At 36.8% G+C, this 24,610-nt stretch overlaps 1 protein-coding gene and 1 pseudogene across 2 annotated transcripts in view; one reads left to right on the top strand and one right to left on the bottom strand.

Moving 5' to 3' along the window:
* Positions 1-24,610, top strand: part of PIK3C2A (phosphatidylinositol-4-phosphate 3-kinase catalytic subunit type 2 alpha) — a 101,389-nt gene that overhangs the window by 66,413 nt on the left and 10,366 nt on the right. For both annotated transcript variants that reach the window (XM_028116865.2, XM_028116866.2), the window contains 13 exons: positions 3,937-4,048; positions 4,513-4,658; positions 6,428-6,616; positions 7,498-7,591; positions 8,023-8,117; positions 8,671-8,851; positions 11,041-11,145; positions 12,733-12,825; positions 14,758-14,887; positions 18,805-18,941; positions 21,300-21,469; positions 22,813-22,969; positions 23,594-23,703. In XM_028116865.2, the coding sequence (XP_027972666.1) occupies positions 3,937-4,048; positions 4,513-4,658; positions 6,428-6,616; positions 7,498-7,591; positions 8,023-8,117; positions 8,671-8,851; positions 11,041-11,145; positions 12,733-12,825; positions 14,758-14,887; positions 18,805-18,941; positions 21,300-21,469; positions 22,813-22,969; positions 23,594-23,703 (1,719 nt within the window). The remainder of the gene's footprint in view (positions 1-3,936; positions 4,049-4,512; positions 4,659-6,427; positions 6,617-7,497; positions 7,592-8,022; positions 8,118-8,670; positions 8,852-11,040; positions 11,146-12,732; positions 12,826-14,757; positions 14,888-18,804; positions 18,942-21,299; positions 21,470-22,812; positions 22,970-23,593; positions 23,704-24,610) is intronic.
* On the bottom strand, positions 9,028-9,443 carry LOC148162634 (peptidyl-prolyl cis-trans isomerase NIMA-interacting 4 pseudogene; annotated as a pseudogene).

Raw genomic sequence — 24,610 nt, forward strand, 5'->3', positions numbered from 1 at the left:
AGTATCTCTAAAGTTCTGCAGTCAAGAAGCCTATTGTGTTTAATAACAGTATTACTATAACGACAAACGCATAGCATTTATGCTATGCTATGTGAAGGAGGGAAATTGTGTTCTCAATTGTGATAAATTAGTGTCCGGGAGCAATTATGTGAGAAAATTAAATGTAATTGCATCATTATCATTAATTTTTATAAATAAGTCTGTTCTGGGGTGCACCTGGGTGGCTCAGTCAGTTAAGCATCTGCCTTTGGCTCAGGTCATGATCCCGGAGTCCCAGGATCGAGCCCCACCTCAGGCTCCCTGCTCAGTGGGGAGTCTGCTGTTCCCTCTCCCTCTACCCCTCCCCCTGCTCCTTCTCTCCCCCCCTCCTCTCTCTCTCAAATTTTTAAAAAATAAGTCAGTCAGTTCTGAAAACCTTACTCTTGAAAGCACCAGGAATCTTTGCTTCATTAAAGATGTACCATCACTTTTTGCCACTTTTATTGTCTAGTAATAAATGGGTTGTTGTTTTTTATTTTTTGTTTTTTTGATGAATGATATAACACTCTTTAAAAATTCAAGAGAGTAAGGTGAAGGGCAGTTGACTTTTGTTAAACAAATAGTTTGCATCCAGCACTCTGCTGTTAAAACAGTGAGCAGATGGCATTAAGCTTGAGACTTTGCCAAGTAGTGCAGTTGATCTAGGTAGGTCATGTTAGGTCTTAGCATTCAAAAAATATTCAGAGGGAAGATGGTTAAACATTAATATAAAGTGTTAATGATTTAATTCATTTAGTTTACTGTAGTATAGTGATCAGAAATCCTGGTCTTGAAATTCTTTTTTTAAATATATTTGTTTGTTTGACAGAGAGACAACAGTGAGAGAGGGAACACAAGCAGCAGGAGTGGGAGAGGGAGAAGCAGGCTTCCTGCCGAGCAAGGAGCCCGGTGTGGGGCTCGATCTTGAAATTCTTTTTAAAAATTACTTATGTTGGGGTACCTGAGTGGCTCAGTCAGTTAAGTGTCTGTCTGGCTCAGGTCATGATCCCAGGGTACTGGGATGGAGCCTCGAGTTGGGCTTCCCTGCTCAGCGGGGAGCCGCTTCTCCCTCTCCCTCTGCTTGTATGCGCGCGCGCACTCTCCCTCTCTCTCTCTCTCTCGCTCGCTCATTCTCTCAAACAAATAAATAAAATCTTAAAAATAATTTATGTTTAAGGTGCAACCTGCATACAACCTGATGAAGTCACTCTCAGAGGGAAGCCAAAAACTTAGAGGCATTTCAGTCAGCTTCAATAACAAATGAGTTCTTAACTCATTTTTAAATAAACAGAATCAAGCATTTAACCTGCCTTTCCTTTACAGTTGTATTCAGGGTTACCAAATAATTGATGTGAGAAAGGTGATAGAAAAATTCCAGCTAATAGATGCTCAAGAAATGATAGACTATCACAATTTTGTAACCCCTACTGAAATAATAGATTTGGGCAGGGTTCCTCATTCTTGGCACTATTGATATTTTGGGTCAGATCATTCTTTGCTGTGGGAGACTGTCCTGTGCATTGTAGGATGTTTGGCAGCATTCCTGTCTTCTGCCCACTATTTGCCAATAGTACCCCCTAGTTACCAACCAAAAGTGCCTCCAGACCTTGCTAAATGTCCTCTGGGGGCAAAATTACTCCTGGTTGAAAACCATTGATTTAAGCAGTGATTATCAATGCTTGCTTAACACCATTAAGTGATTAACTTTTCTGGAACTTTATAATGGGTAGTTTAGACTGACTGGGCCCAAACAGACTGATTATCTTAACTTCACAGAAAGAGAGAGAAACCAAACAGTGTGCCTTTTTATTTGATTGATATAATAGGAAGTAGTATGCAATTCTACCTTTATTAACTATTCCTACCAGATAACTAAACCTGAATCAGATCAAGCCTGTAGATCTAACTACTACTTTATGAAAATGTAGGAGATAAAGGGACATCCTAAATGACACTAGAGGAATGCAATCAGTAAAATCCAGGATATAGAAAATTCTTAGAACAAAAGACCTGATTTTCTCAACAAATGGCAGGGATAAAAAGGAAGAATGTATAGGTAAAAATAACAGTCAGCAAACTTTTTCTGTAAAGAGGAGCAGATAGAAGTAGTTCAGGCTTTGCAGGTCATAATACAGTTGATGCTTGAACAACATGGGGGTTAGCAGTGCCTTTCCTCCCCACCCAACCCCCCATGCAGTCAAAAACATGCAAATAACTTTGACTCCCCAAAAACTCAACTACTAGCCTGCTGTTGACCAGAAGCCTTATTGATAACACATAGTTGATTAACACGTATTTTGTATATTAATATGTATTACATAGTGTATTCTTATAATGTGAGTGAGATAGAGAAAAGATGTTATTAAAGTCATAAGAGAAAATACATTTATAGTACTGTATCGAAAAAACCCTCGTACAAGTGGACCTGTGTAGTTCAGGGGTGTTATTCAAGGGTTAACTGTAATCTCTCTCACAAACGCAAAAGCGAAGGCAAAAAGCAACAAAAGTCAATATGTAAATGAGTATGGCTTCCTTCTGATAAAAGTTTATTTACAAAACCAGGTGACAGGCCTCCAGTTAGGCCCTTAAATTAAAATATACTTAGAAAGACATCAACCAAATGCAATGTTGGAAGTTGCTTGGATCTTTATTTGAACAACCAACTGTAAATAAATTTGTGAGACAATCAGGGAAATTTGAATACTGACTAGATAACTGATGATTTTAAGTAATTATTGTTAATTATTTTAGGAGTGATAATGGTGGTATACTTGTTTTAAAATAAAACAGTGTTTATTGTTTAGAGAGAGATAAAAGTATTTACAGATGAGATAATAACAGAATTTGCCTTAAAATCCAGTTGGGGGTGAGGGTGGATCTGAAAAGAATATAATGTGTTGAAGATTTAAAGGCTGTTAACCTTCAAGAGAAAACATTAAGACTAGAGTCTAGTTTTGGAAAGGATATTTGCTATTTGAATAAAATGAATAAAGTTTGAAGTTTATAGTTTCCTGCTTTTATGTATCTCATGTTATTTTTCAGAAATTTATTCTGTGTAAAGATATATCAATGTCTTATTGATAAATGTTTTTAAGTAGACCATAAATTGGTAGTCTAGGGTAAAGGTCAGCATGCTCCAGTGCACTGCCTGTTTTTTGTAAGTAACAGTTTTGTTAGAACACAGTACACCTTTATTTATTTATTGTTCATGGCTAATTTTGCAGTATAACAGCAGGGTTGAGTCTGCAACAGAGATTGACCCAAAAAGCCCCAAATATTTGCCATTTGACCCTTTACAGAAAAGATTTGCTGACCCCTGGTTTAGAACACAGACACAACTTCTCATCTGAAATGATTAGTGTTTTGCTACAAAGTGGGTATTGGTTTCCTTGGCATGTGGTTTGTTCTTAAGGTGAAAGTCAGTGAGGAGTTATGTAATCCAAACTATTACCTTGAGATGTATTCCATTGTAGATGATCTTCAAAGACTATTCTTCACCTTCCTATTTATAAAAGTTGCTTGCGGGTGGGGGCGCCTGCTAACTCAGTCGGAAGAGCGTTCTACTCTTGATCTCTTTTAAAAGTTGCTTTGGGGACAAGTGACTCTGAGTCTTTACCCTTTTGTATTCTATCCTCAACCCCATTCCTCCCAAGATACATTATTTCATTCTCCCCTCCCTTTGTCCCAACCCCCACTCTTCAGTACATTTACCTGAAGTATTAATACACTATGGAGAGGGACTCTTTTTGTCTAATGGATGCTTAATAAATGTTTGGAAGTACATTTCAAATTCATAACATGTGACGTGAGTTTTTTATTTTGTGTGTGTGTGTGATGTGAGTTTTGAGACAATTTTTAAAATGAAAACTACAAAAATAAATAAAATGAAAGCTACAGTATTCTTCTGTCTCCATGAAGGTTTTTAACATGTGGAACTAAGCTTCTGTATCTTTGGACTTCGTCACATACAAATCCTGTTCCCGGAACAGTACCCAGAAAAGGGTATGTGATGGAAAGAATCGTGTTACAGGTAATGGTACTTCTTGATACATGGGGAGGTTGAAATTTATTTTTAAGATGTATATGTATTCCATGATTTGGATTGTTAACTAAAGAAGCCTTTATGAACAAACAATGAATCATGGAACACTGCACCAAAAACTAATGATGTAAAATATGGTGATTAACATAACAATAAAAAAATTAAAGAAGCCTAATCGATCTTGTTTAATCTTAGGACCTGCCTTCAATTTAAATGTTAATAAACCATTTCCTATTTCTGAGAAATAGCAAAAAAATGAACTTGTATCCATCCCATGTAATATATGTGTATTACCAATGATGGTAATCACTTTCAGCTAAAGGACGTTAATTCAGTATTCAATCTAATAGTCACCCTGATGGCTAAGAATCCGTTTTCTCAGAGACAAATTAATGTGGTAGATATGTGGACTATTTAGCTGCAATCTGATCAACCTCTGTTAAATTTTTAAGGTTGATTTTCCTTCTCCTACATTTGATGTCATTTATACTACTCCTCAAGTTGACAGAAGCATTATACAGCAATACAACTTAGAAACATTGGGGAATGATACAAAAGGGAAACTTCTTGATATTCTTCATAGAGACTCGTCACTTGGGTATGCTCCTTTGATTTTTGTTCTGCCTGGGTATTTCTTACATTGTAAATCTCAAGTTAATAGTTTATTATATGCCCTGATTTAGTTCATGATTTAGTAATCTTCTTGGTATGGTAAGTTTTCTATTTGTTTTTAATTTTATAAAAAAGCCATATAACTACATAAAACTTTCAAAATTTGTACAAGTCAAACTTTTACATGATCAAAAGGCAAACAAAGGGGTGCCTGGGTGGCTCAGTCATTAAGCGTCTGCCTTCGGCTCAGGTCATGATCCCAAGGTCCTGGGATCAAGCCCCGCATTGGGCTCCCTGCTCAGTGGGAAGCCTGCTTCTCCCTCTCCCACTCCCCCTGCTTGTGTTCCCTCTCTCACTGTATCTCTCTCTGTCAAATAAATAAATAAAATCTTAAAAAAAACAACATTGAGAACTAAATTTACAGTAAATATGAATATTTTTTAAAAGTATATAAAGAACTTTTTTATATCAATAGAAAAACCAACAACTTAGTAATAGACAAAGAATATGACTAGATAATATTTTGGAGAAGAAATACAGTGCCTTTTAAATATCTGAAAAGAAGTTTGACCCCTCAGTAATCAAGAAAAGGAAAATTAATACAAGATAACATTTGACACACGACTTGGTTGAAAATTAAAATGTCATATAAAGTGTTGATGAGGATACAGAAAAATGCGAATTAAACTGTTGGCTAAGGAGCTCTGGGAGAGCAATTTGGCAAAATCGATAAAGGTCACAATGTACATAGTCTGTAACCTGGTAGTTATATTTCCATTTAATTATATATCTTAGAGAAAACCTTTCATATTTGCTTATAGAGTAAAGGATTATTGTAAAAGTGACAGGGAATGTCCATCAGGAAAGTTTAAATTATGGTACATTTATCCAGTGGAGTATTATGTAACTATTAAGAATGAACTTATAGCTATATGTACTAATATGTAAGATGTTAAATGAAGAAAGCAAGGAGCAGAATAGTTTATGTGGTGTGTTACTATTTACATAAAGAAAAAAGAATCTACACATACCTATGTATATGCTTCTATACAAATAGACTATCTCTGGAAGGATATGCAGTCTTATTAGGCGGTTGTCACTGGGAGGGAAACTGGAAGGAGAGACTTAACTGTGCACCTTTTTGCAATATTTGAATTTTTTTCAGGGCTCCACATGACATGAATGCATCAGTGCATGTATTTATACACAAAAGTAGTTGGATGGGTAGTAAAATAGTGACTGTTTCATTCACATAAACATTTGTCATTAAGACTAAATTAGAGTCTCCCAAACAAATACTTATTTTGAATGCTCCTCATTTGAGCTGTACAATCATCTTCTAAACTCATCTTCTAAAATGTAATAGCATTTCTTTTTTTTGCATGACATTTGTTTTACTTGTATAAAATGGATGAAATCCTTGCTATCTCAGGGTGGTTTCTGCTTATTCAACTCTGATTTCTAGTGCTTGGCATCTGGTTAGAGCCCAATAAATTTTTATTATACTGAATTAGCCTTCATTTTCATAACTAAGACTTTTATCAAGGCAGAATGATTTCTTTCTATCCCCCAAATTAGAGTAAATTAGTAGTGTTTGCTGTACATTGCGTTTTTCTATTCCAAATTAGTATTAATGATTCTACCAAGAAGTGGCTGTCCTAAAATGAATAAATTTCTTGTTTGTATTTTTAATCATTGAGATTATAACTCATTATGATATATCATTGAGAAGGAATTTAATTGTTATATATGCAGACTTTCTAAAGAAGATAAAGCCTTTTTGTGGGAGAAACGCTATTATTGCCTCAAACACCCAAATTGTCTTCCTAAAGTACTAGCAAGTGCCCCAAACTGGAAATGGGTTAATCTTGCCAAAACTTACTCACTGCTTCAGCAGTGGCCTCCATTGCACCCACTGACTGCGCTGGAACTACTTGACTCAAAGTAAGTTAACCATGACTGAATGTACTTGCTCTATTTTACTGTTGCCAGTTTTTCCAGTAAGGTGTATTATGTTGCAGGAATACTTCCCTTTGTTTTAACATGAAAGCAATTCAATGCAATATAATGCAACATACATAGCGATTCAATGCAACATACTTTTTGTGCTGGGGTTATTAAAAGGAGATGTCAGGGGGCGCCTGGCTGGCTCAGTTGGTAGAACATGGGACTCTTGATCTCAGTGGGTCATGAGTTCAAACCCCACATTGTGTGTAGAGTTTATTTTTAAAAGCAAATTAGAAAAAGAATAGAAAAAAAAAGAATAGAGATGACATGTCATTTAAAAACTAACCTAAAGGGGCACCTGGGTGGCTCAGTTGGTTAAGTGTCTGCCTTCAGCTCGGGTCATGATCCTGGAGTCCCTGGATGTAGCCCCGCATCAGGCTCCCTGCTCAGTGGGGAGTCTGCTTCTCCCTCTGCCCTTCACCCTGCTTGTGCGCTCTCACCCTGCTCGTGCTCTCTGGCTCTCACTCTCTGGTTCTTGCTTTCTCAAATAAATAAATAAATAAAATCTTAAAAAAAAAAAAAAACAACTAACCTAAAGAGGGATTTAAGTTCTAAATTTTGAATAATCTGTTATATTTTTATGATGTAGCTCAAAATTTTCATAAGCTTAAGATTTCTGAACAGTCCTGAAGTTGAATTTGTATAGTACAGTAAGATTTTTCTTCCTAAAAAAAAGAAAGAAAGAAACACATTGCATTTGAATAAAGAGCTATTTGAATATTCTTTGTCAGGTATAGATGAAAATTGTGTTTCTAGGAAATACAGCTTCACTAGAAAGAAATCACCGTCAAATCTTCATTTTTGTGGTACTTCTCTAGATTTGCTGATCAGGAAGTGAGGTCCATAGCTGTGACCTGGATTGAGGCTATAAGTGATGATGAACTAACTGATCTTCTTCCACAGTTTGTACAGGTGAGTTTTTTACTAGGTTACCTGTCCACAGTACTCCACCCATTTTTTATGAGTAGGGAACTTGCTAAAGGATCCCCATTCTGTTTTAAAAGTACTTTTGTGGGAATGTTGAGGTACCTTACATTTCGATGTAGTATGAATTTTTTCCCACTGTTGTTAGCTGCCCCACTTGAGTATTATATATATGTACCTGGATTTTTAATTCTCACATTTTTAGATTCGCAGAACAAATCAGACTTGAACTTTTCTTTGATTTTTCTTTACTAGCCATTTAAACATAGCTAATGAATCTTATTCCCAAATCTACACTTTTCTGCTTGATTTCATAACATATATAAGTTAATTCGTTTCATTTTTATCAGTATTTTCTCTTTCCTCATAGTGGAGTATGGGTTTGACCACTAGTAATTCTTATTTTCCTTTATGTGTAGGCTTTGAAATACGAAATTTACTTGAACAGTTCATTAGTGCGCTTCCTTCTGTCCAGGGCATTGGGAAATATACACATAGCACACAACTTATATTGGTAAGATTTAAACTATTTTTTAAGTCATTTATTTCCATTCCTAGTATTTATAGAGATGATATACTCTGAAAGTCTAAATGGTATGCTCAGACTGCTTATAATCAATACCAGATGTTTGATTAAGGGCATTATTATAAAGAAGCCATTTTTTTATGTCCTTAGAAATAAAACCAAAAATAACAAAACTCTTTATTGCAAAGATATTTGGCATGTTAGAGCTCCATAATAATGAGTTCTTATATAGCTTAAAATAAATTCCTGGATACCATAAAATGAACCTAAGTTGATATTCAAGAGACATGCATCCAGTTTTCAGAAGTGGCTGACATAGGGTGCCTGGGTGGCTCAGTTGGTTAAGCAACTGCCTTCGGCTCAGGTCATGATCCCGGAGTCCTGGGATCGAGTCCCACATCGGGCTCCCGGCTCAGCAGGGAGCCTGCTTCTCCCTCTGACCCTCTCCCCTCTCATGCTGTTTCTCTCTCTCTCTCTCTCTAATAAATAAATAAAATCTTAAAAAAAAAAAGTGGCTGACATAAATATTTTGTTGTATTAGGCTCCTCAAGGATGCCCTGCATGATGCGCAGTTTGGTGCCCGATACGAACATGTTTTGGGTGCTCTCCTCTCAGTAGGAGGAAAAGGACTCAGAGAAGAACTTTTGAAGCAGACAAAACTTGTACAACTTTTAGGAGGAGTAGCAGAAAAAGTAAGGCAGGCTAGTGGATCAGCCAGACAGGTATGTACCCAAAAGAGGGAACATAAATATTTTGATGTTAAAGGATCTCTACAGTATTGATGAGTTACTATTCTTTACCAATAGGCATCCAATAGACTCTAACTATACGTATGCTATTTTGAGCAGATGAATTCAAAGGTTGTTTAAAACCATAGGAAAAGATTTTACAACCTAACTCAGAAAATTAGTGTTTTTTGATTCCCATGCTTATGAATTCCTTCCTGGTCACAATTTTCTCCCTTCATAATGATATGATAGCCAAATTTTGTCTTAACTGGAGGGTCTGTAAACACTGGCTTATCCAGCCCACTTAAAGGCAGGGCAAATGCTGCTTTCTGAAGTGGTTCCACCATGGAACCTCTGGTCATCCAACCCACATCACTTTATCTTCACTATAATGTGCAACCACTTTATTTAATCTCATTCCAGACTTTAACTTTTCCATAGGTTCCATGATTTTCCCATGCTTTTCCACACAGAATGTGTCTGCCACCACCTTTGGCACGCTGAGACTTCTGTCAGAACTGTCACTCCCAGAGGCTGTTCCCCACCTCCCCTCTCTTCCAGAACTGCTTTTTCCCTTGGGCAGCATCTTCAAAACCTCTCAGCACCATTTGTTGAACAGACTGTTCTTTCCCATGATGATCTCGGCACCTTTGATGAAAATCAGTTGACCATTGACATATAGGTTTATTTCTGGACTCTGAATTCTATTCCGTTGATCTATAAGATTATCCTTATGCCATACTGTTTTCATTGTAGCTTAGTGGTAAGTTTTGAAATCAGGAAGTATGAGTCCTCTAACTTTGTCCTTTTACAAGGTTTTTGTTTTTTTGGTCTGTTCAGAAGTCCCTTGCAATTTTGTCTAAATTTTAGGATCATCTTGTACGTTTCTGCAAAAAGGAAGTTAGAATTTTGATAAGAATTGTATTCAGTCTGTGGAGCGCCTGGGTGGCTCAGTCAGTTAAGCATCTGCCTTCATCTCCGGTCCTGATTCCAGGGTCCTGGGATGGAGCCGTACATTGGGCTCTCTGCTCAGCAGGGAGCCTGCTTCTCCCTCTCCCTCTGCTGCTCCCTGTGTTTATGCTCTCCCTCCCTCCCTCCCTTTCTCCCTCTCTCCCTCCCTCCCTCTCTCCCTCTCTGTCTCCCTCTCAAATAAATAAAATCTTAAAAAAAAAAAAAAGAGGGACGCCTGGGTGGCTCAGTCGGTCAAGCATCTGCCTTTGGCTCAGGTCATGATCCCAGGGTCCTGGGATCGAGTCCTGCATCGGACTCCTTGCTTGGCAGGGAGCCTGCTTCTCCCTCGACCTGCTCTGCCTGCTGTTCCACCTGCTTCTGCTGTCTCTCTCTCTGACAAAAAAATAAATAAAATCTTAAAAAAAAAAAAAAGAATTGTGTTGTCTGTAGATTAATTTGGAAAATACTGCAATCTTAATAAGTCTTCCAGTTCATGAACACAGGATGTCTTTTCATTCATCTAGATCTTTAATTTCTTTCAGCAATTATGTGTTTTTTTGTGGGTTTTTGTTTTTGCAAATTGCTTTTTTTTACTTCATCTTAGAGAAGTTATGTGAAGACCTATGTCACACTTCACTTCATGTCTCATGTTACACTTCATGTTAATGGATACATAATATTACAAGGTATTGTAGCGTAAATTGTGAATCATTACCTGTGTAGGTTGTTTACCCATTTTTCTTTTTCCAGTCCTACAATGAACTATAGTGAATAAGTTTTTGCCCCTTTGCTACTACTTCCTTATATGATATTACTGTGGGTTAAATAGCTGAGTCAAGATCTGTGTATATTTTTAGTTATATCTTTTTCTCCATCAATATATTACCAAAATATCTTTTCCTGCCCTGTTGCTGGGACTGGGTGTTACCTTAAATTTTTAATCTGTTAGATGAAAAATTGCATCTCATTTCTGTTTAATTTCTATTTATTTGACTGTTAGAGTTTTAATTAATATGTTAAATGGACCATATGTACTCCCCCCATGTTTATAAGCCTTTCACCATTCTAATTCCACTTTTATAGTAAAAATTAACTCTTTAGTAACAACTTGTTTTTGACCATTTGACAGTTGGGCATTTTAAAATTTGGGTTGGTCCACATCATAATTTTTTTGTCTTAAATATAGGTCTTCATTTCCATTATGTACTTACAGTATTATTCTCTTTTCCTAGGTTGTCCTTCAAAGGAGTATGGAACGAGTACAGTCCTTTTTTCTAAGAAATAAATGCCGTCTTCCTCTCAATCCAAGTCTTGTTGCAAAAGAATTAAATATTAAGGTGACATATACTAAGTTCATATTACACTTCAGAATAATTTGTTGGAAAGAAATGTAGGAAGAAAGCAGATGGGCTGATATACTTAAGGCAAATGAGGATAACATCTGCATAGGTTGGTTATAAGTATTTTGGATGTCTGTGTAAGATCCATATTTACCTCAGTATATATATATATTTTTAAAGATTTTATTTATTTATTTGACAGAGACAGAGCGAGAGAGGGAACACAAGCAGGGAGAGCGGGAGAGGGAGAAGCAGGCTTCCCGCCGAGCAGGGAGCCTAACGTGGGGCTCGATCCCAGGACCCTGGGACCATGACCTGAGCCGAAGGCAGTCGCTTAACCAACTGAGCGGCGCCTGGGTGGCTCAGTTGGTTAAGCGACTGCCTTCGGCTCAGGCCATGATCCTGGAGTCCCGGGATCGAGTCCCACATCGGGCTCCCTGCTCAGCAGGGAGTCTGCTTCTCCCTTTGACCCTCTTCCCTCTCGTGCTTTCTATCTCTCATTCTCTCTCTCTCAAATAAATAAATAAAATCTTTAAAAAAAAAAAAAAAAAAACAGAGCCACCCAGGCGCCCCTACCTCAGTATATTTTTAGTTAATCACCTTTCCTGAAAGAAGAAGAAAATATAAAATTATTTGCTGTCTCAAAATAAATTATTTTTTACTATGGTATAATAGCTACCTTGTAGGCATATGTTGTAATTCCAGTCACTGATAGCATTTTCTTTTCCTCCCATGTGAATGGTCAAGACTCTTCCCAGGTTTATAACACTTTTTAGAGCCATCAAAAAGTAGTTGAATCATCAGCATTGAGTAATTATATTTCAAACGGGGCCAGTAGTTATACAAATAGTGGATTTTCTCTTAATGAATTCAGCAAAAGCAACCAATTAATTCATCCATTAGTGTTTGTGGTTTTGAAAGGCTAGGGTACAAGTATCCATAAAGGAGTCTTTGATTTCTTTTTAAGTTGATATATGGCTTCTCTTTCCTGAAATTTAACAGTGGGTGCCTGAGTTGTGTGTCATTGGCAGGGGCCACGGGGTCACATTTTCTCCTTGGGTTTTGTTGTTTCCCTTAATTGGTCTATCTTAAATTAGTTTTTTTAACCAGTTTCATTTTAAAATAAGATTTGATCTTTGCTAATGAAATTTTTAAATTTAGTGTCACTATTTGATTGCATGGCTAATTATAAATTATAAGAGTACCAATATAGAAGAAGTAGAGGTCTCATCCCAGATCATACTGCTTTAGAGGAAAGAGAAGAATATACAGAATTTTGTGCTCTGTTGAGGAATTAAGATGCTTTTAAAGCTCAAACTTCTAATAACTTTTGTCTCAAATTTTTAAGGTTTTGCTTCTCATCTAGAGAGTAGTAGATATTTTACTTATGCTATGTTTAAGTTTCAAAAAGTATTTTTAAATACCTCTTGTCTGCTGGATGATCTAAAAAGCAATTCACATGTATTATTTCATTTGCCACAGTTCAGAAGAACAAGTGAAAGGAGAAATGCTTAGGACAAAAAATCTTAAACCCATTTTTATTCCAGTGTTACCTTTCTAATGCATAGCGTGTTATATTTGTAGTCATGTTCCTTCTTCAGTTCTAATGCTGTGCCCCTAAAAGTGACAATGGTAAATGCTGATCCAATGGGGGAAGAAATTAACGTCATGTTTAAGGTGAGCAAAATAAGGTTACTTTGTTTTTATTTTTTACTTTTTTTAAGATTTTATTTGAGAGAGAGAGAGCACAAGTGGAAGGGAGGGGCAGAGGCAAAGGGAGAGGCAGACTCCCTGCTGAGCAGGGAGCCCAATGCAGGTCCATCCTAGGACCCCAGGATCATGACCTGAGCTAAAGGCAGGCACTTAACTGACTGAGCCACCCAGGCACCCCAAGGTTACTTTATTTTTAAATGGTATTTTAAAAATTATTTTCTCAAATTCCTTTTCCAAATTGCAAATGTAGTTTTATTTAATATTTAATTAAATTGAATAATGTGAAAAATTATTGCTGATATAAACTGTTCCCAGGAACAAATGCAACTCTGGGCTAGAGCTGCTACTTATGGCCATGCTGGTTGAGCTACATATGGCAGTCGTAACTTCAGCAGGCAGTGCCTTTCACACAGATTATGATGTGAATGGTACCCCCTAGAGTTGTGCAGCATTAAACTGCAAAACCATGAGCAATGGCACTGGTGTTTGGAAACATATAACTTACTGTGGGAAGCGGTAGGAGTGGAATACTACAGAGTAACCTATTACCAAAGTTCTGTGTGTTGTGATCATAATTTGCATATTTTTAAGAAAGAATGGAGAGTTTCAGTTAATTCAATGCGTTCAGTTAGTGCAGGCTCATATATATATATATATACACACATATAAAAGATAGCTCAAGAGAAGATATCTTTATGAATACATATAAATGTGTATGTATGTAGGTATATTCTATATATGTGTGTGTATGTATATAGCACGTTCTCATAACTCAGTCTGGTTCTGGACTATATTTTACTGATGTATTTGCCTTTTCCTAAAACCATACCATCTGTTTGAATACAGAAATTTTATATGTTAAGTTTTAATATTTGTTAGGGCTAATCTCCCCTAATTTTTTTTTTTTTGTAATTTTCTTGACTGGTCTCAAAAAATATATTCATCATTATGTGTTCTAAGGTTATTTTATCCAATTTAAAAAAGAAAATGAAAAATTGATGTGATTCCAGTTACAATTAATTCATTTTGGGAGGGTTAACTTTTTAAAAAAAATTTTTTTAAGTAAACTTTTGTTTTTTTAAAGATTTTATTTATTTGACAGAGAGAGACACAGTGAGAGAGGGAACACAAGCAAGGGGAGTGGGAGAGGGAGAAGCAGGCTTCCCATGGAGCAGGGAGCCCGATGCGGGGCTCGATCCCAGGATCCCGGGACCATGACCTGAGCCGAAGGCAGATGCTTAACGACTGAGCCACCCAGGCGCCCTTAAGTAAACTTTTAGAGATAATTGTAGATTCAGTCTGTTGTAAGAAATTATACAGAGATCCTAGGTATCTTTTTTTTTTTTAAGATTTTATTTATTTGACACAGAGAGACACAGAGAGGGAACACGAGCAGGGGGAGTGGGAGAGGGAGAAGCAGGCTTCCCGCCGAGCAGGGAGCCCGATGCGGGGCTCGATCCCAGGACCCTGGGATTATGACCTGAGCCAAAGGCAGACGCTTAACGACTGAGCCACCCAGGCGCCCAATCCTAGGTATTCTTTACCCAGTTTCCCTCAATGTAACATCTTGCAAAACTATCATACAATATCACAATGAGGATATTGGCATTGATACAGTCAAGGTAAGGAATATTTTGATCATGACAAAGATCCTCCGTTTGCCCTTTTAAAAAATTGAATATGATTCACATACCACAAAATCCAACCTTTTAAAAAGTGTGTAGTTCAAGAAACTGAGACATGAAGAGGTAAAGTAATTTCCTCTGGAATGCTGTAGAAAAATTTCATCTCATTCTTCACTCCTTCCACCATTTCCCCTTCCTCCTGCCTTTACAATATGTAACATATTAAGTCTTTTGGAAAGGTACAGGTTTCACTTTGTTTCTTGATTTCAAGGTTGGTGAAGATCTTCGGCAAGATATGTTAGCTTTACAGATGATAAAAATTATGGACAAGATCTGGCTTAAAGAAGGACTAGATCTGAGGATGGTAATTTTCAAATGCCTCTCAACTGGTAGAGATCGAGGTAAGTCTCTCGGCTCAGTCTTGGTGTCTTATTTCTTTTCTATGAACTTAGCTCAGAGTATACCTGTCCTGAGGGAGTCCTGCTGCTGGTACACTATGATCTCAGTTGTTTCTTACTTTAATTTAGTGTTACTTTACTGAGTTATTTGTTCACAATTGAATAACTCATTGAGTAGCCCTAATAAATGCTTTGCAGTAACCAGAGGTTCCCATTGACTGACTGAACGAGGATTTTATGGTCTTTACCTTTTAATTTAAAATTAAGATGTCTAAGTTAAACCAATTTTGATTTCATTTCTGCAAAATAAAATAATGGTTTCAAAAATTTTTTCTACTTTAGCACGGGCTTCATCTTATTATTTTATTGAATAAGTTTTCTTCCTTACCACATATGTTTAGTGTGAATAGTAAAAGCACTACACACAGAAATATTGTGATAATTAAAAGATAATGAATGTAAAACACCCCAGTATGTGATATGTATTAGATACTCAATAAATTGTAACCATTATCATTACTCTTATTCAACAAATGTTTGTTGTTGATCTACAATCTACAAAATGATAATAACATGTAGTGTTTATATTTAGAGGGAAGCAATTAAAGACATGTAATTTGAAGATGCTTAATAAGCTAAAAGCTCTAAGAATTTTTAAAAGATATTTATTTATTTATTTATCAACGAGAGATAGATAGTGAGAAAGAGAGCACAAGCAGAGGGAGAAGCAGGCTCCTCACCGAGCAAGGAGCCTGATGTAGAACTTGATCCCAGGACCCTGGGATCATCATGACTTGAGCCGAAGGCAGACACTTAACTGACTGAGCCACCCAGGAGTCCCTAAGAGCTCTAAGAGAATTAACAAAGGCAGTGCCATGGGGTTTTAAAGGAGGGAAAGATCATTTATAGTTGGTGGAAATGAGAAATGCTTCTCAGATTCTAATCATAGACACTAGAAAGTCACCTGAAAAATTATCTAGTCATCCTTATAGTATTTGCCATTCATTTTATGCTTAACTGCCTATACCGAAGGAAATTTACTGCATTTCAATGTAGTCTTTTCTATCTTGGATAGCTCTGATGGCTGTAGAGTTTTTTCTTGATGAACGGGAACTGACTCCTACCTACTACTCCTCCTAACTGATGTCTTCTACCCATCAGTTCCAGTTCTTTTAATAGACTTTCATATAATTCAGTCAAATCCTTCTTTGTGATGACAAATATTGTGGCCTCAGATCCTGAGTTCTAAATTCTTCAGCCATTTCTCATATATGACTTTAGATTACCTTATTATCTGATTGTTCCCATTGTAAAGGGCTCAAGTGATCCAGTCTCTGAGAATGGCACCTGAATTTTGTAGAATGCAAAGTAGGCAAAGTGTTGCACACACAGAACTTACTCACAAATAAAACCATCATACTAGCTCCTGCTAAATCATGTCTTGGCCATTCTGTACTTGTACATTTTGTATCTTAGACCTTACCTATTAACTTTCTTGTTATATTTGATCCATTATTTTTCAGCCTCTTGGATTCTTTTTAAAATTTGAGTTTTGTTATCTGTCATTGAACCTCTTAGTTTGTGTCATGAACTGATTTGAAGAACATATATTCTGTAGCTTCTGCTAAGTCATTGAAAAAATATGTTTACTAAGAGAGGACCAAGGACTGGGGCGCCTGGGTGGCTCAGTTGGTTAAGCCGCTGCCTTTGGCTCAGGTAATGATTCTGGAGTCCTGGGATTGAGTCCCACATCGGGCTCCCTGCTCAGCAGGGAGTCTGCTCCTCCCTCTGACCCTCCCCCTTCTCGTGCTCTCTCTCTTTCTCTAAAATAAATAAATCTTTTAAAAAAGAGAGAGAGAGGACCAAGGACCAACCCTTGTGTCATGTCACTAGAGACGTGAGATTTCCTTTCAGGTGATTGCTAAATCTTTAGGTACATGGGTACTTCATTGTGTTATCAACTACTCCACATTTCTCCATTTTATCCATCAGGACAGTATGAGAGCCTTATCACTTTCCTGTCTCAGTTTAGGATGTATCTTGTCAAAAAGGAAATCAGGTCAATTTAAGAATTCTTGCTGGGAAAAAAGGATTCTTGTTGGTTGGGGGTTCCTGGGTAGCTCAGTCGGTTGGGCCCCTGACTCGGTTTCAGCTCAGGTCATGATCTCAAGGGTTGCGGGATGGAGCCCCACATCAGGCTTTGCACTCAGCAGGGACTCTGCTTGAACATTCTCTCTCTCTGCCCCTCTCCCCACTCAACATGCATGCACTCTCTTGCTCTCTCTTTCTAAAATAAATAAACCTTAAGAATTCTTGCTGGTTGGGTGCCTGAGTGGCTCAGTCGTTAAGTGCCTGCCTTCGGCTCAGGTCATGATCCCAGGGTGCTGGGATCGAGTCACACATCGGGCTCCCTGCTCAGCGGGAGGCCTGCTTCTCCCCCCCGACTCCCCCTGCTTGTGTACCTGCTCTTGCTATCTCTCTCTCTGTCAAATAAATAAATAAAATCTTTTAAAAAAATGAAAGAATTCTTGCTGGTTAAAAAAAAAATTCTTGCTGGTTGTTTTTCATATAAATCTTGTAAATGGAAGTTGTTTTATTAAGTAACATTCCTCATTGAGAGCCTACTATTTCATTAGCTTGCCTTTTCTGTCACCACACTTATTTCATATAGTTGTACATCCTCTTTCTTCTTACGGCATTCCATGTAACTTTGGAGGCAATCAGATTCCTCTTGTTTTTTATGTTGTTTCTAACTGATGGTTGAGTGCTTGCTTTGTGTCTTGCCCTGGCCTAAGCTTTTCATTTGTGTTATCTCACAATTATCCTTATTTTTCAAATGAAATCACATCCATGTCTTCTGTGAAGTTTTTACTAGTATTTCAGTGTTTCTAGTAATCCCTCACTTTTTCAGGCTTAATGATTGTCTTTAAATATTCACCAGACATTTACTGGTGTATCTCCCCACCCTCCACCCCGGATTGATTTTAAATTCCCTCAGGGTAGGGACCATATCTTACATAGCGAGTAGTATATTGTATATTTTATGAACTTTGGTCCACTGTTTTAGCACATAGTAATTTATATGTATGCATAGTTGATTATGAAATTAAAACTTGTCTGTATATTAAAAATTTGATTAAACGTAGTCATAGAATCAAGGTACAGGAACTCATTGAAAAAGGATGTCACTGTGAACTCTAAACTAGACGATGCAACCAAAACAACGTAAAAGATCCAAATGAATTCATTGTTCATTGTGTGACCAGACGACTAGGATTATAACCTGGCCCTGCATACTTTCTTTTGGGGTGGTCTGAAGGCCTTGGCCAACTTGGTTTCTTCCAGTCCTTTGGCTGAAGCAGGTCTCTGTGTCCTTATCTTTTATTTTGACACCAGTGCATCTCCTTGATTTTGAAAATATATAAAACTAATTTTTTAATTACAGAAATACGTGCACATAGTAAATGTAGCATGTAGTAGAATTTATCTGAAAGCACTAGCGGGGGGCAGCAGGGGGGGCAATCTTAATCTGTTCTTCCCTTTGAAAGGGCTTAGTGTACTCTGAAACACTCCATAATTGCCCAAATACATGATCAGAGTAAGTTTATTAACTATGTAACTTTATTAACTAAGTCAGTATCATCTAGTTTGTAATTAAAATTATTCTTGGGGGGGTGTAGTCACATGGTTATATAGATTATGGAGCCTCAAAGTCAAATTCAACTGTTATATTTTGGGTACTTCTGAAAATAAAAAATTTTGATTGCTCAAATTTTCTAGCATGGGCTGCCAGACTTGATTGTTTTTTTTTTTAATAACTCCTAACTGATATCTTATTTCAAAGATTGAAAGCTGTAAGTTTTTTAAAGGCTTACTTTTGGGGAGATATTTTTGCATAGCTTAATGTTTTGTTGTTAAAGGTATGGTGGAGCTAGTTCCTGCTTCAGATACCCTCAGGAAAATCCAAGTGGAATATGGTGTGACCGGATCCTTTAAAGATAAACCACTTGCAGAGTGGTTGAGGAAATATAATCCTTCTGAAGAGGAATATGAAAAGGTGATTGGCAAGTCTCCTTGTTCCAGATAACTTTGTCAAAAATGTATTACATAGGTCATAAGTGCTTTCATTTTCCAGCTCTGGTTACTAGCCATGTAGTCTTAAGTTGTGAAAACAGTGTCTTTCTCTAAGTTAAAAAAAAAAAAAATTATATATATGTTTATATATAAACAGTGCATTTAATGGTAAGAATCTTGAGTGAAACCAATGCTAAATTACCCCCAAAACATTCCAAGCATGCGTTTAGAGGCCAGCAAAATAGGGGTATTTTTATGACCCAGAATATTATATTTCACATAGATCCTGGGAAAAGTTATGGAAATGAGTAAGAGTGGCTGCATTGTGTGGAGGTTAGAGGAAAATTATGGCCAGACTCTCTGATCTTGAACTTAGCACCAGGTATTGAGCCTTAGGCAAATTATTAACCTCTTTTGTGCCTCAGTGACCTGGGATATGAAATAGTATACATTATAGTATTTTAGTATTTTTTTTGGTATTATAGTACATATTATGGCTGTAAAAAATAATAGCACTACAAGGCTATTGTGAGAATTAGTTGAGTTTATATAGAAAGCCCTATACAGAGTAAATTCTGTAGTTGATAGCTGTTATTAGAAGTGTCAGTTTTTTGTTTTAGCATACTTTTGAATTCTCTAACAGGAAAGGGCATCTCAGGGTGCCTGGGTGACTCAGTCATAGTGTGTGCCTTTTTTTTTTTTAAAGAGGGAGTGCATGTGAGTGCCCCAGTGGGGGGGAAGGGTAGAGGGAGAAGGAGAGAGAGAATCTTTAAGCAGACTCCCCACTGTGTGGAGCCGAATACAGGGCTCAGTCCCACCACCCATGAGATCATGACCTAAGCTAAAACCAAGAGTTGGACACTTAACTGACTGAGCCAGCCAGGTGCCCCATGACCTTAGGGTTGTGAGTTTGAGCCCTATGTCAGTGGGGGGTGGGGTGGGGAGTGGAGTTTACTTAAGAAAAAAAAATGGGGGAAAAAGGGAAAGGGAAATCTCTTAGGACTTAAGGCCTCTAATGATCCTAAATTGGCCTAAGAAAGACTCAAGAACACTTTTTTCCCCAAGAACATTTTCAATGGCAATGTAAGGAGATCTCGGTTTTAATGTCATTTGCCGGCCTACTATATGTCAGGTCATTAATTACAGATACATACCAGTTCTGTCTGTTAACCTAAGAAAGTAGAGGTATTTTGCCCTTTGTTAGTCTTTTAAACTGTTTAAGTTTAAGATCACTGCCTTTTCTTACTTGTGGTGTGGGGAAAGCAATGCAGCAGAAGCCAATACTTGTTTATAGTAATGTTGGCTCTTTTGTGGTTCTGGGAAAGTGGTTTGACGCAAAATAATTGTCAAGTAACACACATTGAGTGCCTTTTATGCATTTGACTCTTAATGCCCTTTACTAAGAGAATATAACATAAAGGAGTCACATTGCTTGGGGTGAATCTTTGGTCTGCCATTTAACAATTACGTGATCTTGGGCAAAGAACTTCTATGTTTCAGTTTCCCTCATGTAAAATGACAATCATAATCAGACTTATGTCATATAGTGTGCATATGCATGCGTGTGTGTGTGTGTATAGGTGTGTAGAAAGGGTGTAGTGCCTGGTTTGTAATAAGTGCTGTGTAAACATTTGCTCTTACCATCATCAGTGATGATTTCTGGGGAGTTATGAACATGGACACATAGAGCCATATGACCGCTCCATTCAGAAATGTAGTTTCTTGAAAATAAACTAAATGCACATGCTTTAGATAAAAATACTCATTATATACATCTTGCTGCATCCTTCTATATGATACTGTATTAGTAATTTAATTTGTGAAAAGACTGAAGTGAAAGATCTCCAGCTTTGAAAAACTTGGAGATAAGTAGTCAACAAAACACATTAATTATATTATTGTATGTTTAAAAATACAGGCTGACTTTCTTCATACATGCCCTCCCTATATAAGCCAAAAAAGGGAAAAATATTCTTTTATTCAGATTAATCTTTGTCACAGTGTTACCACAACTTGTACTAAATAGCAGAGCCTGTGAGGAGCAGAGTTCCACAAAGATGATTCTTAAAATATGTTCAAAGGCAGCATGTACCAAGTAGGGACTGGCAGTATCTGCCTGTTAAAAGACAATACCTAGAGATATGGGGCAGTAACCACCTTTAGAAGGGTGTTTTGTTTTTGAAATACGACAAGGCTGGCTTTTGTTACCATAACCCAGTTTATAAGTTGTTGAAAAAGTGAATTACAATACTTTTTTCAAAGGGTGATGAATTATAATCTTTATAACCTGCCTCCTTTAAAAATAATTTTTTTCTAAAATAATTTTATATCTTTATTATAGGCTTCTGAAAATTTTATATATTCTTGTGCTGGATGCTGTGTAGCCACCTATGTTCTAGGCATCTGTGATCGACACAATGATAATATAATGCTTCGAAGCACAGGACACATGTTTCACATTGACTTTGGAAAGTTTTTGGGCCATGCACAGATGTTTGGTAGCTTCAAAAGGTACTAATATTGTTGTTGTTGTTGCTAAAGAAAAGGGGGCACATTTTTTTTTTAAACAAGTACCCCAGGGGATGCCTGGCTGGCTCAATCAATAGGGCATGCAACTCTTGATCTTAGGGTTGTGAGTTCAAGCCCCACTTTGGTGTGAAGACTACCTTAAAAAAAAAACAAGTACTCCAGGTAATTCTGAAGCAGATTTCCACATTGTGGATCACTTTTCAAAAGGTATTAATAAAATTATCTGTATCCATCCATCATGTGTGTATATATATATCTGGAAGAGTTTCCATAATTTTCCTTGAAGGAAACAAATAGACTTCTCTTACCACACAATGGTTAAGTTTTTGATGATTTTAATGTCAACCTCTTTACAATCTAAGTATTCCTTCTCTGTCCACTTTTTTCTTCCCAAGAAAGCTGAAGTTGTTGGTTTGCTTTCTCAGATTAATTCAAGAGGTCATTGATTTCAAGTCCAGTCATTTCAAGTAATGCTAAAGATGTTTTCATTTCCATAGGATCAGAATATTACTGAAGATTGATATCTGTGTGTATTTTGAGGAACCTTTCTTTTGACACATTTAGCCATAACGTTGATTTTAATTAGTGGACACAACTATTTAAAGATTTTATTTACTTGACGGAGAGCACAAGCAGATTCTCTGCCAAGCAGGGAGCCCAATGCGGGGCTCAATCCAGGACCCTGGGATCATGATCCAGGCCAACCGCAGATGTTTAACTGACTGAGCCACCAGGTGCCCCTGGACACAACTTATTTTTTTTAAAAGGCACTTTTTCACAAATTAATGTTCCCAAACTTGCCTCTTTTCTTGTTGTTCTTTGCCTTGTAGTTCCCACTGAGTATGATTAGGGATTAAAAAAGACCCTAAGAGATGACTTGACCATGTAGTAGATAAGAGAGTGTGTGTGTGTGTGTGTATGTATGTGGTAACCTTTGTTGAAATGAATTAAGGTATATTTAACTAGTTAGTGGTACATATTAGAAATGTTCCCATTTGTATAATGGCAATGAGTGCCAAATTTTTCTCTCTGTATGTTTGTAACTACTGTTTGATCTCTATTTGAATGTATGGGCTTATAGATATCATCTTGGAAAAATTCATGTATGTGTTCTATTTAAATAATGAGATTGATTATATGATGGCTTTCCTGAAAATGCAAAATTTTTAAGTTTTAATGCAGATTCAAACCTGCCTGATTCTAAATTTCCCAGTTGGAAATTATTATGGCTCAGATAGCTTAGTTGAATAACCATGTGGTAACAAAAACACTATTTGAATATCTTCTGTAAATAATACTGTGTTGTGTACTTTCTTTTTAAATAGGGATCGGGCTCCTTTTGTGCTGACCTCGGATATGGCATATGTCATTAATGGGGGTGAAAAGCCTACCATTCGTTTCCAGTTGTTTGTGGACCTCTGCTGTCAGGCCTACAACTTAATAAGAAAGCAGACAAACCTCTTTCTTAACCTTCTTTCACTGGTAACTGTGTTCTTTTACAAGCCTTTAATTAATTTACATTAATGCTCTGTGTTTCAATATTTAAAGGATATTTTGGAATAAAATTTACTGTAGTTTCAAATGTCAAATATTATTACCAAAATACTAAAAAATTGCTGCTATGTAAAATAAGCCTGACACCATTTATATAAAATACAAAACATAACTCAAATCTACCATGGGGGTGAGGAGTAAAAGTAACTGAAAGCACCCTGAGAGAGTCATCTGGGATGCTGGAACATATTTTCTTAATTTGGGTGTGTTCAGATTTCTGTACTTTTTGGATATGTATTATGTTAAAAGTTAAACTTCTATTAGGATTATTGTGGCTGAACTTGATTTAAAAAAAAAAAAGGACTAAAAAAGGTCTGTATTTCACAGGTTTTATTCCATAAACTGGCTTTGTGAGTTCCAACAATTGACTGACTTGACCTCAGTTTTTCTCATTTATAATGGAATCACTTAGATCCCTATAAGACTAATATAAATTCCTCAAAACTTTGTTTTATTTGCTTTAGTTCTCATTACTTGGCTGGCTTTTAAGGGACTGGTGGGGAACAGACTTTTAAAAAGTTCAACTCACAAACTCTTTTTCCCTTTCTATAGATGATTCCTTCAGGGTTACCAGAACTTACAAGTATTCAAGACTTGAAATATGTTAGAGATGCACTTCAACCGCAAACTACAGATGCAGAAGCTACAATTTTCTTTACTAGGTAAGGCATATTTAAATATATTAGAAAAGGCACAGAGCTTTGATTTGTTTTCCTTAGTTTAAACAAATGCTATATATCAAAAATCTGATTTTAATGGGGTGCCTGGGTGGCTCAGTTGTTAAGCATCTGCCTTCGGCTCAGGTCATGATCCCGGGCTCCTGAGATCGAGCCCCGCATTGGGCTCCCTGCTTGGCGGGAAGCCTGCTTCTCCCTTTCCCACTCCCCATGCTTGTGTTCCCTCTCTCACTTGAGTCTCTCTGTCAAATAAGTAAAATCTTGAAAAAAAAAAAAATCTGATTTTTAGGAAATAATTGTGATTCACGGTATTAGCAAATAGTGGGTTTATCAAAAGTATATTTTATGTCAGGGTTATTTACTGAATAAATGTAAAGGATTTGCAGTGACACTTTTAAAAATTTATTTCCCTCAAAATGACTCGTTTTATTTAGTATATGACTTGAATTATAAACATCCTATTTATGAACTATTTCTGCAAAGCATATTTTCGATAGTGCTAAGTACAGGTTGTTTTTTTTTCTAAAATAATATCTGTACTAATCTATTTTTCAGGATTTTGCCATAACAATTTTCATGGATACCATAAATATTTAAAACTGCAAACTCTGGGACACTGCTATAGTAAATTGTTACTGTATGACGTAGTACTTAAAACACACATACTAATTTTTGGCATTTGAACTTGTCATTTTTGCTTTAAAAGCAGATCTTCCTGGCAAATACGTTCTAAAAGTCTGGTGACCAAATTGGTCACTATCTAGTGGTACCACCTCATTATTATGCCACAGCAGGGAGGACCCATGAGCTCATGTTCTTTTTTTTTTTTTTCTTGCCTTCTTCCTCTCAGTGGAAAAGAGATAGAAAACTGGACTGGACTTCTCTAGTCTCA

Source organism: Eumetopias jubatus, unplaced genomic scaffold (genome assembly GCF_037043125.1).
Source record: "Eumetopias jubatus isolate StellerSeaLion01/CBP00866 unplaced genomic scaffold, mEumJub1_p1.0 scaffold_13, whole genome shotgun sequence".
Lineage (NCBI taxonomy): Eukaryota > Metazoa > Chordata > Mammalia > Carnivora > Otariidae > Eumetopias > Eumetopias jubatus.